We start from the raw sequence: 13128 nt of genomic DNA on the forward strand, positions 1-13128 counted from the left end.
AAGGATGGACAAAGGGAGAGCCTGCTGAACGTGGGGTGAACTGCGGATCACAGTGTCATCAAGTTATTGTTTATGTCTATCAGATATTCTTATGAATCCCAGATCAGATTTCTTTGGGTGTTCCGGGTTGACCTAGCTAATTATTTATTAGTTAATTATTTATAGCAATTTTTAATAGGGCTCTATACCTTTCTCTTTTACACCTCAAATTCTTAGTTCAGAGTCGGTCTATGTTATGTGTCAATTTGTATCACGTCATTGTGCATTAGTGCTGTGGCTCCCTCCCATCTAGTCATTCCTTTCACCTGTAGCCTAATTGTAAGACTGTCAAATGTCAGACTGTTTACTTTGTTATTATACAGTGCATTCGGAAAGTATTCAAATCCCTTCACTTTTTCCACATTTGATTACGTTACAGCCTTATTCTAAAATGGATTAAATGTGTTTTTTTCTTCTCATCTACACACAATAACCCATAATGAAAAATGTATAAAAAACAAAACATATACCATAATTACATAAGTATTCAGACCCTTTGCCATGAGACTCGAAATTGAGCTCAGGTACATCCTGTTTCCATTGATAATCCTTGATGTTTCTACAATTTGATTGGAGTTCATCTGTTGTAAATTCAATTGATTGGACATGATTTGGAAAGGCACACCTGTCTATGTAAGGTCCCACAGTTGACAACGTGTCAGAGCAAAAACCAAGCCTTGAGGTTGAAAGAATTGTCCGTAGAGCTCTGAGACAGGGTTGAGTCGAGGTACAGATCTGGGGAAGGGTACAAAAACATGTCTGCAGCATTGAAGGTCCCCAAGAACACAGTGGCCTCAGAGCTGGCCGCCCGGCCAAACCGAGCCATCCGGGGAGAAGGGCCTTGGTCAGGGAGGTGACCAAGAACCCGACTCTTCCACTCTTCTGTGGAGATGAGACAACCATCTCTGCAGCACTCCACCAATCAGGTCTTTATGGTAGTGTGGCCAGACAGAAGCCACTCCTCAGCAAAAGGTACATGACAGCACGCTTGGAGTTTGCCAAAAGGCACCTAAAGGACTCTCGGACCATGACAAACAGGATTCTCTGGTCTGATGAAACCAAGATTGAACTCTTTGGCCTGAATGCCAAGCGTCACGTCTGGAGGAAACCTGGCACCATCTCTACGGTGAAGCATGGTGGTGGCAGCATCATGCTGTGGGGATGTTTTTCAGCGGCAGGGAGTGGGAGACTAGTCAGGATTGAAGGAAAGCTGAACGGAGCAAAGTACAGAGAGATCATTGATCAAACCTGCTCCAAAGCGCTCAGGACCTCAGACTGGGGCGAAGGTTCACTTTCTAACTGGACATCGACCCTAAGCACACAGCCAAGACGCATATAAATTATTGGAACAAGGACTTAAAAAGAACTGTTGGCTCAAGATGGAGGGAAAGTTGGAGCATAACTAATGAAATTACACGAAACAAAAATGGACGCTTAATACAGTATAACTAATGTATAGAATTTATTATACAACTGTCAATGTACAAATTCTACAACACAATGGCAGTCGTGTGTTAAGTGTAGAACTAACAATTATTCAATAATCCATGCTTTCCGTTAATGCTATAAAGTGATGACTGCGTTGCACACTCTTGACATTCTCTCAACCAGCTTCATGAGGCAGTCACCTGGAATGCATTTCAATTAACAGGTGTCCCTTGTTAAAAGTTCATTTGTGGAATTTCTTTCCTTATAATTGCGTTTGAGCCAATCAGTTGTGTTGTGACAAGGTAGGGTTGGTATACAGAAGATAGCCCTATTTGGTAAAATACCAAGTCCATATTACGGCAAGAACAGCTCAAATAAGCAAAGAGAAACGACAGTCCATCATTACTTTAAAACATGAAGGTCAATCCGGAACATTTTCAAGAACTTTGAAAGTTTCTTTAAGTGCCGTCGCAAAAACCATCAAGCGCTATGATGAAACGTGCTCTCATGAGGACCGCCACAGGAAAGGAATACCCAGAGTTGCCTCTGCTGCAGAGGATAAGTTCATTAGTTACCAGTCTCAGAAATTGCAGCACATTAATTGTTAACACAATGGAAATATTTTATTTTTTATTTTTAATAGCATGGCGACCGATAATAAACAATTGGTACAACGTAAGGCCATGTGGCAAACAATAATGCAGGCACTACATTTACATTTACATTACATTTACGTCATTTAGCAGACGCTCTTATCCAGAGCGACTTACAAATTGGAAAGTTCATACATATTCATCCTGGTCCCCCCATGGGAATTGAACCCTGGTCCCCCGTGGGAATTGAACCCACAACCCTGGCGTTGCAAGCGCCATGCTCTACCAACTGAGCCACACGGGACCTAGGGTTGGAGGTGTGAGCCATGCGTGTCTGGGCAGAGGAGATGTAGTTGTTGTTTTGTGTGTGTGTGTGTGTGTGTGTGAATAAAATGTTATAATTTAGAATAGTTAGATTATGTAATTCTATATTAGGTAACCTTGTCAGGCTAGGTGAGTTATGTAATGTAAAGACCCATTTCCCTAAAACTGTTGATTTATTTTTGGACCAAATACAATACTATTTCTCTGTAAACACATTTAACAAGACTTTCAGCATGCTTATAGAGAATGGCACTCAACATGTACTGCACTGACACAAATTACTAATGATTGGTTGAAAAAAATTGATACTTAGATTGTGGGTGCTCGACTGTTAGATTTCAGTGTAGCCTTTTGATATTATTGACTGTAACCTGTTGAAAAAACGTATGTTATGGCTTTTCAACCGCCAACATATCGTGAATTCAGAGCTTTTGTATTTATCTAATAGAACACCAGAGGGTTTTCTTTAATATAATATTCTCTAATGTTTAACATGTGAAGTGTGGTGTACCGCAGAGCAGCTCTCTTGGCCATATACTATTTTCTATGTTTACCAATAACCTGCCAGTGGCATTAAACAAAGCCTGTGTGTCCATGTATGCTCATTATTCTACCCTATACGCGTCAGCAACCACAGCTAGTGAAGTCACTGCAACCCTAAACAAAGAGTTGCAGTCCGTTTTAGAATGGGTGGCCAGTAATAGACTGGTCCTGAACATCTCTAAAACTAAGAGCATTCTAGACCTGAGCGTAATATGGTAATGAATGGTGTGGCTGTTAAGCAAGTTGAGGAGACTAAATTACTTAGTTTACCATCTAAGGTAACACCATCATGGTCAAAACATGTTGATTCAATGGTTGTAAAGATCGGGAGAGGTCTGTCTGGTGATAAAGAGATGCTCTTCTTTTTTGACACCACACTCCATAAAGCAAGTCCTGCAGGCCTAGTTCTATCTTGATTATTGTCCAGTCATATGGTAAAATGCTGCAAAGAAGGAGCTAGTTAAGCTGCATCGGCCCCAGAACAGAGCGGAATATTTTGCTTTTCATCAGAGTGAGCGCTAATATCAATACTAGTCTCTCTTGGCTAAGCATTGATGAAAGACTGAATGCATCACTTCTTGTTTTTATAAGAAACATTGTGTTTAAAAATGTTTGTTTGCAGAGTCAACTTACACACAGCACTGACACACACTTACCACACCAGACATGCCACCAGGGGTATTTTACGGTATTTGCCCAGGTCCAGAACAAATTCAAGGAAACGTATAGTATTATACAGAGCCATGATTGCATGGAACTCCCATCTCGTATAGCATAAGTGAACAGCAAACCTGGTTTTAAAAAACAAATAAAACAACAATTTTATGTGCTCGAGCATTGCAAAATAAATGTACACACGTTATTCAATAATTTCATCCAAACTGCTCGCGCACCTCAACAAGCTTCTGTGTAGCCAGGCGCTAAAATAGAACTTGGTTCTATTTTTGATGTTGATGTACTGCAAGTCCTGCCTCTCCCATCCCTTATTGGTTTTTAGGAGCATATACCCACGTGGGTGAGAAAGACGAACTGAGGTCCACACTCCAGTCCAGTTGGTGGTGGTAATGCACCTTAAAGTTGGTTGCCAACCACCATATAAAGTCAGAAGAAGAAATTACTAGAAGCTAACAAGGTTTCCCCTTTTATCTGTGGAATAATTGTCGGAGTAGAGAACATACGATTTTGTGTAACTCAAAAGGGGTCCAAATTCTACAAAGATCCAGACAAAAAGGAGACTCAGCATTTCAGGTAAAATAACAACCCAATATTTAGGTAGCAACTAGCTGGCCATTAATGTTTCATGTGTTTCGACCTGTCCCTAAATTAATCTAGTTGCTTCAGTTTGTTTTGATATTTCAACCTGCGTGTCCTGATCGCGTCTGGTGTGGATGGACAAAATCAACATGCGCGCTATGGGGCATGCACACTCGTGCCCGGTCTAGTCAGCATGTCACTATAAGGTGCTTTTTTGAGCTCTCCTAGCCTTGCCATTGAGGAGCTGAAGCAAACGCACTCATTGTATTTTGTTTGGAACACAGCCCTCCGTCCCCACCGTCATACAATTTCTGTTTACGCAATCCAAAAACATTTATAAATTTATAAATCGCAATCTGGGTCAGGTGGGTGTAATTTGAAAGCTTATTCTATTGCCAACATGGCTAGCTATGTTAATATGATCTTAGTGTTCTGCTTTCAAACGGCACTTCAGACAGATTGTAATTTATGTGCGCATAGAATGGAGTCGTGTTCCATGGCAAATTTTTGTCACAATACTACAAACAGTCTTATTCTATTCAGGACTACCCAGGTTATAACGCATGCCATCCTTGAAACTGGATAAAACATAGCGATCATAAATGTTGATACTGTAAATGACATGAGTCTTCAAATATAGAAATGTGAAGTGATGAGTGATTTGATTGTGTAACATCAAATATGTATTTATTATAATCCTCAATGTGTCATCTTTCAGAACACATCGTCTCCTTTCAATTTACAGCACTTCCCTCCGATAACAAATTTGCAAAAAATTGCCCAATTAGCGGGAGGGATGGGGTCATCTCGTGTGCTCAAGTTTAGAATTGCTGTCAGTCAAAACCCATACAGCGCTGTGAAGTGGATAACCTGAGCTCTAACATGTATAGCATGTTACTGTATAGCCACTGCCTTCCAATTTAGGCATTTATCAATGACAAATCTGCCATTTTCAACCAGTATACGAATGACAGGGACTGTGAGTGGAAAGGCTACCAAACACGTAATCAGATGGTTATCGTCTACAACATCACTATGTCGTCAGAGGGTGATTACCTAAGGGCTAGTAAGGCAAGGTCAAGTATCACAAATAGAGCTAGATGAAGCCAGAAGAATAATATACTTGTTGGCCATCAGTCTTGCGTGTTTTCACGGTAAGCAATCACTGTTAAGTTTGTCAATGTCCCGACATCTGTGTTAGCTATCCTGCTACAGATGCACGTGCATCACTCAACATAACTGATGGTAAACAGAAAATGGCTCTTTAGCTTTTCCCTAATTTGTGTGTGTGTTTGTCTGTGTTAGGCTTGGACTCTGATGAGTCGTATGAAGGCACGTCGGAGGCCAGTTTTAAAGATGCCGTGGTGTATGATGGCACCCAGAGGAACGATGGTTCCTTGCCACAGGAGAACGGAATCAGGAAACACAGGTACGATTCCTGCTGTGTCCTCCTCTCCGGGTCTTCTCTTTCTTTCTCTCCATCCATCTCTTTCTTTTCGGTCTCTCTCTCTTTCTCACACTATCGTAATCTGTCTCTTGCTGACTCTGTGTTGCTCTCCCTCCCTCTCTTTCTCCCACATTCTTAATAGCTTTAACCCTGCTAGAAGACTGGCCAGTCCACATGCTCCATTTATCTCTAACCCAGTCAGCCAGTCAGTATATAATAACATGCAACAGGTCAGCCTCTACAATCACATACTTTAGTAGTGATAGTCATCATAGTGATACTCACCTTCTCTGATTCTCTACAATCACATACTTTAGTAGTGATAGTCATCATAGTGATACTCACCTTCTCTGATTCTCTACAAGACACTAATATGTTGTCTTTGTGTGTTTTGTCTGTCTTATCCTTACATCTTTCAGGACAACACTACCCGCCCCAATGTTTTCCAGAAACAACTTCAGTGTGTGGGGCATTCTAAAGAAATGCATTGGACTGGTAAGGGCTACAGACCCTATCTAGGAATGACTTCATGATCACACATCTATTTATAGACAATGACATTCTCTAGGTTTCTATGCTAAAGAGTTTGAATTCATCCCACTTCTGTGAAAGTATTTGACATTCTAATCTTGCTTCTTTTCTGTGTGTGTGTGTGTGCGCGCGTGTGCGTGCGCCCGTGTGTAGGAGTTGTCCAAGATCACCATGCCCATTGTGTTCAACGAGCCCCTGAGCTTCCTCCAGCGGATCACTGAGTACATGGAGCACACATACCTCATCAACAAAGCCTGCTCGCTGTCCGACTCCATAGAGCGCATGCAAGTGAGAGCATACACACAACGTAACAACAAAGGAAGCTTCCGATAACCCAGTTGGATGACTAAACAGTAAGAGACAGTGAATCCTCCCCTCGTGTCTTCCCAGGCGGTAGCTGCTTTTGCCGTGTCGGCCGTAGCGTCACAGTGGGACAGAACTGGAAAGCCCTTCAACCCTCTGCTAGGAGAGACCTACGAGCTGACACGGTGAGGGGACAGGACTGCAACACTCCCATACAAAGTTGCATAGAGAGGTGTTGTAAAAAGCTGTGTAGCTCTGGACTTCCTCCCTGTCTCTGACTAGACTGCACGCTGTATTAGACTTCAAGCCTTTAATAGGAGATCTTTACCTGCTTCCACCCATGAATTTAACAATAATACTTACACTACTGTTCAAAAGTTTTATTGCTTCTTTAATCAACAACACTTTTCATCTGTACTAACATAATTACAAAAGGGTTTTCCAACTTAGCAATTATCCTTTTAAAATGATTAACTTGGATTAGCTAACACGGCGTGCCATTGGAACACAGGAGTGATGGTTGCTGATCATGGGCCTCTGTACACCTATGTAGATATTCCATAAAAAAATCTGCCGTTTCCAGTTACAATAGTTATTTACAACATGAACAATGTCTACACTGTATTTCAGATCAATTTGATGTTATTGTAATGTGCTTTTTTAAAATTTTTAACAAGGACATTTCTAAGTGACCCCAAAATTTTGAACGGTAGTATATGTTCCTCTGTTGACGTTATTTTCAATATGCTATGATAACAATCTTTGTCTTTTTTCCTCCTCCTGTCCTGCCTATATTCTTTCTTCCCCTCTTTTTCTCATCCCCCCTTTCTCTTCTCTCTCTCTCTCTCTCTCTCTCCCCTAGAGAGGACCATGGCTACAGGCTGATCTCGGAGCAGGTCAGCCACCACCCCCCCATCAGTGCCTTCCACGCTGAAAGCCTAGTCGGGGACTTCGTTTTCCACGGCTCCATCTACCCCAAACTAAAGTTCTGGGGTAAGAGTGTGGAGGCTGAGCCAAAGGGAACCATCACACTAGAACTCCTCAAGTGAGTCAAATCAATCCAATCAAATGTTATTTATCACATGTGCCGAATACAACAGGTATAGACTTTACCGTGAAATGCTTACTTAAGTGCCCTTTCCCAACAATGCAGAGTTAAAAATAACAAAATTATTTCCTTCTCAAAAATAAGAAAAAAATGTATTAAAAAATGACAAGGCTATATACAAGGACTACCAGTACCGAGTGAATGTGCAGGGGTATGAGGTAGAGGTAATATGTACATGTACCTGTAAGAATGGTTAAAAGTGACTAGGCATTCAGGATAGATGATAAACAGTAGCAGCAGCGTATGTGAGTGTGTGCGTGTGAGCGTATGTAGTGTTTGTGTGTGAGCGTATGTAGTGTGTGTGATTGTCAGTGCAGTATGTGTAGGTAGAGTCCAGTGAGTGTGCACATCCAATGCAAATAGTCCGGATAGTCTTTTGATTAACTGTTCAGCAAACGTGTGTGTGTGAGAATCCATTGTACTGAGGCTTTGTTTGCTCCCCTTCTCCCCAGGCATGGTGAGGTCTATACATGGACCAACCCTTTCTGCTGTGTACACAATGTCATCCTGGGTAAACTGTGGATCGAGCAGTATGGCACTGTGGAGATCCTCAACCACAGGTGAATATAGGAATGGCTATTTTGTTTACCTTAGTTTACCTTCAATTCTTGGTTTGGAAGTATATAAATGTGTTAATATCCACTACTTTCAGTAGAACAGACATAGGGGCAAATCCTAACTTCAATACAATGTTCACTTAATCATGCATTAATGTCAATGGGTTAAGTCTTGTTCACACTGGCAGTTTGAAGTGACTCAGATCCAATTTTTTTGCGTTTCCTTTTCGAATCTGATCTTTTTCCTGCAGACTGAATGAACAGCCAAGAAGCATATGGAATCAGATTTTCTCAAGTCAAATTCAAACTATATTCATAGGTGATTTTAAATCAGATACAAATTTGATTCCTGATCATGTGACTTGTCTGAATGGTTAAATCTGGTTTATTGACCCTTAAGTGTTTTTTAGACTTATTTGGCGTATCTTGTTACTTGCTAGCTACTCTGTTGACAGTTTGATAAAAACATGACATGGTAGCTAACTAGCTTATTAATTGTTTACAAACAAATGAGTGAATATGCTAGTGTAACAGTATAACTTTAGACCGTCTCCTCGCCCCGACCCGGGCGCGAACCAGGGACCCTCTGCACACATCAACAACAGTCACCCACGAAGCATCGTTACCCATCGCTCCACAAAAGCCGCGGCCCTTGCAGAGCATGGGGAACCACTACTTCTAGGTTTCAGAGCAAGTGACGTAACTGATTGAAACGCTATTAGCGTGTACCCGCTAACTAGCTAGCCATTTCACATCCGTTACACTCACCCCCCTTTCGACCTTCTCCTTTTCCGCAGCAACCAGTGATCCGGGTCAACAGCATCAATGTAACAGTATAACTTTAGACCATCCCCCCGACCCGGGCGCGAACCAGGGACCCTCTGCACACATCAACAACAGTGACCCACGAAGCATCGTTACCCATCGCTCCACAAAAGCCCTCTGCAAGGGGAACCACTATTTCTAGGTTTCAGAGCAAGTGACGTAACTGATTGAAACGCTATTAGCGCGTACCCGCTAACTAGCTAGCCATTTCACATCCGTTACACTAGCAAGCGGAACAGCTAGCTAGCTAGTTTACTTTTGTGGTTAGGAAAAAATTACTCATTTTGAAGTTGAAAGTTGGATCCTCTTATCCTTTTGAGGCTTAAAGTGTTCATACACTGATTTCGAACAGTCAAAGCAACTGGGAAACTTCTATGGTCGGCTTTGTTGTCACCTTCGCTTGCGACACATGAACTGCTGAGCAAGAGGAAACCCGAGAACCACCACCAGTCAGCCTACACCACTGTACACACACTCCTGTCATTACCATGACAACTAGCGTAACCATGTCAGCAAATTACTACAGTCTGAGCATACGCAAATCCCATTTGTTCACTTGTAACTTGCGGTTTGGACAGTCAGTATCCCAAATGGATTTGAAAAACAAAACTGATTTGAGCGTTAAGGTCTGCATTGTGAACAAAGCTTAAGTGAAAATGTGACTTTAGTGGTAGTTAAGATTTGCCCCTGAAAACAGTACTTGAGCCATAATGGTCTGGAAATGAATGATTGTTTCTTTTCTCCTCATTCTTCTGGTCTCTGTCTGTCCTGAGCAGTACTGGAGATAAGTGTGTGCTGAACTTCAAGCCATGTGGCATGTTTGGGAAGGAGCTACACAGAGTAGAGGGCTACATTCAGGATAAGAGGTACAGAATGTGGAAGTATTGGCACTCTGATACACCAACTATGGCTTACTTCTCTGGTCCTGAATTCACTGGTCCAGTTTTAAGTGTTCTTGTGACACACTGCACCCCCAAAGCTGTGCTGCAGTACGTACGTCACAACTTTTAAAGGAAGAACCACTGTAGAGTTGAAATGTATAACATTTTGAGTTTGTGTCACAATATTAATCTTTATATACATCACAAAAGACTGAAATATAACATAACTGTTTATTCAAATCAAATGTGCCTAATACAACAGGACCTTACTGTGAAATGCTTACTTACAAGCCCTTAACCAACAATGCAGTTCAAGAAATAGAGTTAAGAAAAGATTGACTAAATAAACTAAAGTAATTTTTAAAATAAATAGTAACACAATAACAATAACGACGCTATATATAGGGGTACCGGTACCAAGTCAATATGCGTGGGTATATTTTAGTTGAGGTAATTTGTACATGTCGGTAGGGGGAAAGTGACTATGCGTAGATAATTAACAGCCGGGTATCAGCAGTGTAAAAACAAAAGGTGGGGGTATCAATGTAAATAGTCCGGGTGGCCATTTTATTAATTGTTCAGTAGTCTTATGGCTTGGGGGTAGAAGCTGTTAAGGAGCCTTTTGGACCCAGACTTGGCGCTCCGTTACCGCTTGCCGTGCGGTAGCAGAGAGAACAGTGTATGACTTTGGTGACTGGAGTCGTTGACAATTTTTTGGGCCTTCCTCTGACACCGCCTATTATATAGGTCCTGGATGGCAGGAAGTTTGGACCCAGTGATGTACTTGGCCTTGCGCACTGCACACTGTAGCGCCTTACGGTCGGATGCTGAGCAGTTGCCGTACCAGGCGATGATGCAACCGGTCAGGGTGCTCTCGATGGTGCAGCTGTAGCTGTCTTTTCAGTCTCCTGAGGGGGAAAATGTGTTGTGCCTTCTTCACGAATGTATTGGTGTATTTGGACCATGACAGTTTGTTGGTGGAACTTAACTCTTGACCCGCTCCACTTCAGCCCTGTCAATGTTAATGGGGGCCTGTTCGGCCCTCCTTTTCCTGTAGTCTATGATCAGCTCCTTTGTCTTGCTCACATTGAGGGAGAGGTTGTTGTTCTGGCACCACACTGCCAGGTCTCTGACCTCCTCCCTATCGCCTGGCTCATCGTCGGGGATCAGGCATACAACTGTTGTGTCGTCAACAAACGTATTGATGGTGTTGGAGTCGTGCTTGGCCACGCAGTCGTGGGTGAACAGGGAGTAAAGGAGGGGACTAAGCACGCACCCCTAAGGGGACCTAGTGTTGAGGATCAGCGTGGCAATTTTGTTGCCTACCCTTACCACCTGGGGGCGGCCCATCAGGAAGTCCAGGATCCAGTTACAGAGGGAGGTGTTTAGTCCCAGGATCCTTAGCTTAGTGATGAGCTTTGTGGGCACTATGGTGTTTAACACTGAGCTGTAGTCAATGAACAGCATTCTCATGTAGGTGTTCCTTTTGTCCAGGTGGGAAAGGGCAGTGTGGTGTTCGATTGTGTCATCTTACAAAGCACTTCATGGCTACCGACGTGAGTGCTACGGGGTGGTAGTCATTTAGGCAGGTTACCGTCGCTTTTTTGGGCACAGGGGCTATGGTGGTCTGCTTGAAACGTGGGTATTACAGATTCGGTCAGGGAGAGGTTGGAAATGTCAATGGAAGACACTTGCCAGTTTGTCCGCGCATGCTCTGAGTGCACATTCATGTAATCCGTCTGGCCCCGCAGCCTTGAATGTTGACCTGTTTAAAGGTCTTCCTCACATCGGCTACGGTAAGCATGATCACACAGTTGTCCGGAACACCTAGTGCTCTCTTGCATGCTTCAGTGTTGCTTGCCTCGACGCAAGCATAAAATGCATTTAGCTCGTTTGGTAGGCTAGCGTCACTTGGAAGCTTGCGTCTGGGCTTCCCTTTGTAGTCCGTAATAGTTTGCAAGCCCTGCCACATCCAACGAGTGACAGAGCCGGTGTAGTAGGATTCAATCTTAGTCCTGTATTGATGCTTTGCCTGTTTGATGGTTAGTCTGAGGGCATAGCGGGATTTCTTATAAGCGTCCGGATTATTGTCCCACTTCTTGAAAGCAGCAGCTCTAGCCTTTAGCTCGTGCGGATGTTGCCTGTAATCCTTGGCTTCTGGTTGGGATATATACGTACGGTCACTGGACACGACGTCGTAGATGCACTTATTGATAAAGCCAGTGACTGAGGTGGTATACTCCTCAATACCATTGGATGTTTACGCTACAGCAAAACAGTCCTGTAGCATCCGCGTGCGTCATCTGACCTCTTCCGTATTGAGCGAGTCAGTTACTTCCTGCTTTAGTTTTTGCTTGTAAGCAGGAATCAGGAGGATAGAATTATGGTCAGAGTTGCTAAATTGGGAGAGCTTTGTATGCGTGTGGAGTGAAGGTGGTCTAGATTTTTTATTTTTTATTCTCTTTTCTCCTCTGGTTGCGCATGTGACATGGTAGTAGAAATTAGGTAAAACGGATTTAAGTTTGCCTGCATTAAAGTCCCCGGCCGCTAGGAGTGCCGCTTCTGGATGAGCATTTTCTTGTTTTCTTTTGGCCTTATACAGCTCGTTAAGTGCGGTCTTAGTGCCAGCATCGGTTTGTGGTGGTGAATAGATGGCTATGAATAATATAGATGAAAACTCTCTGGATAGATAGAGGTCTACAGCTTATCATGAGGTACTCTTACTCAAGCAATACCTCGAGACTTTAATATTAGACATTGCGCCCCAGCTGTTACTGACAAATAGACCAGACATAGCTGCTCTGTCCTGCCAATGCACAGAAAACCCAGCCAGCTCTATATTATCTGCCACGACTCGGTGAAACATAAGATATTCGTTTTTAACATCCCGTTGGTAGGATAGTCTCGATCGTATATCATCCAGCTTATTTTCCAGTGATTGCACATTGACCAATAGAACGGATGGTAAAGACGGTTTACCCAGTCGCCGACGCCGGCCCACTGAATTTCCGTAATTTCTTCACGCTAATAGCTAAATTAGGTACAAAATATGTTACAAACAATGCAAAACATTTTTTTTTTAATAGCACAGTTGGTTAGGAGCCCGTTAAACGGCAGCCTCCCCTCTGGCACGATTATCATCAAAATAGAAACACAGTGTTTTTGGTGAAAAATATTAACAACATTCCACCCATGAGTCAACTAGGTAATTTGACTGCAGGAAAGAGTGGTACCTTCACGTGTCAAATGGTTTCGAAGCGTTTCTCCCTACTGAACTCGCCCCTGGTGGGTGACA

General features: G+C 42.8%; 1 protein-coding gene across 1 annotated transcript in view; it reads left to right on the plus strand.

The window, feature by feature from the left end:
* Positions 1 to 13128, plus strand: part of LOC129860968 (oxysterol-binding protein-related protein 2-like) — a 31920-nt gene that overhangs the window by 12393 nt on the left and 6399 nt on the right. Inside the window, exons 3-9 of the mRNA XM_055931945.1 lie at positions 5487 to 5610; positions 6048 to 6123; positions 6313 to 6447; positions 6550 to 6647; positions 7325 to 7507; positions 8023 to 8130; positions 9729 to 9818. Coding sequence (XP_055787920.1) covers positions 5487 to 5610; positions 6048 to 6123; positions 6313 to 6447; positions 6550 to 6647; positions 7325 to 7507; positions 8023 to 8130; positions 9729 to 9818 — 814 coding nt within the window. The remainder of the gene's footprint in view (positions 1 to 5486; positions 5611 to 6047; positions 6124 to 6312; positions 6448 to 6549; positions 6648 to 7324; positions 7508 to 8022; positions 8131 to 9728; positions 9819 to 13128) is intronic.

This window comes from Salvelinus fontinalis, chromosome 8 (genome assembly GCF_029448725.1).
Source record: "Salvelinus fontinalis isolate EN_2023a chromosome 8, ASM2944872v1, whole genome shotgun sequence".
Classification (NCBI taxonomy): domain Eukaryota; kingdom Metazoa; phylum Chordata; class Actinopteri; order Salmoniformes; family Salmonidae; genus Salvelinus; species Salvelinus fontinalis.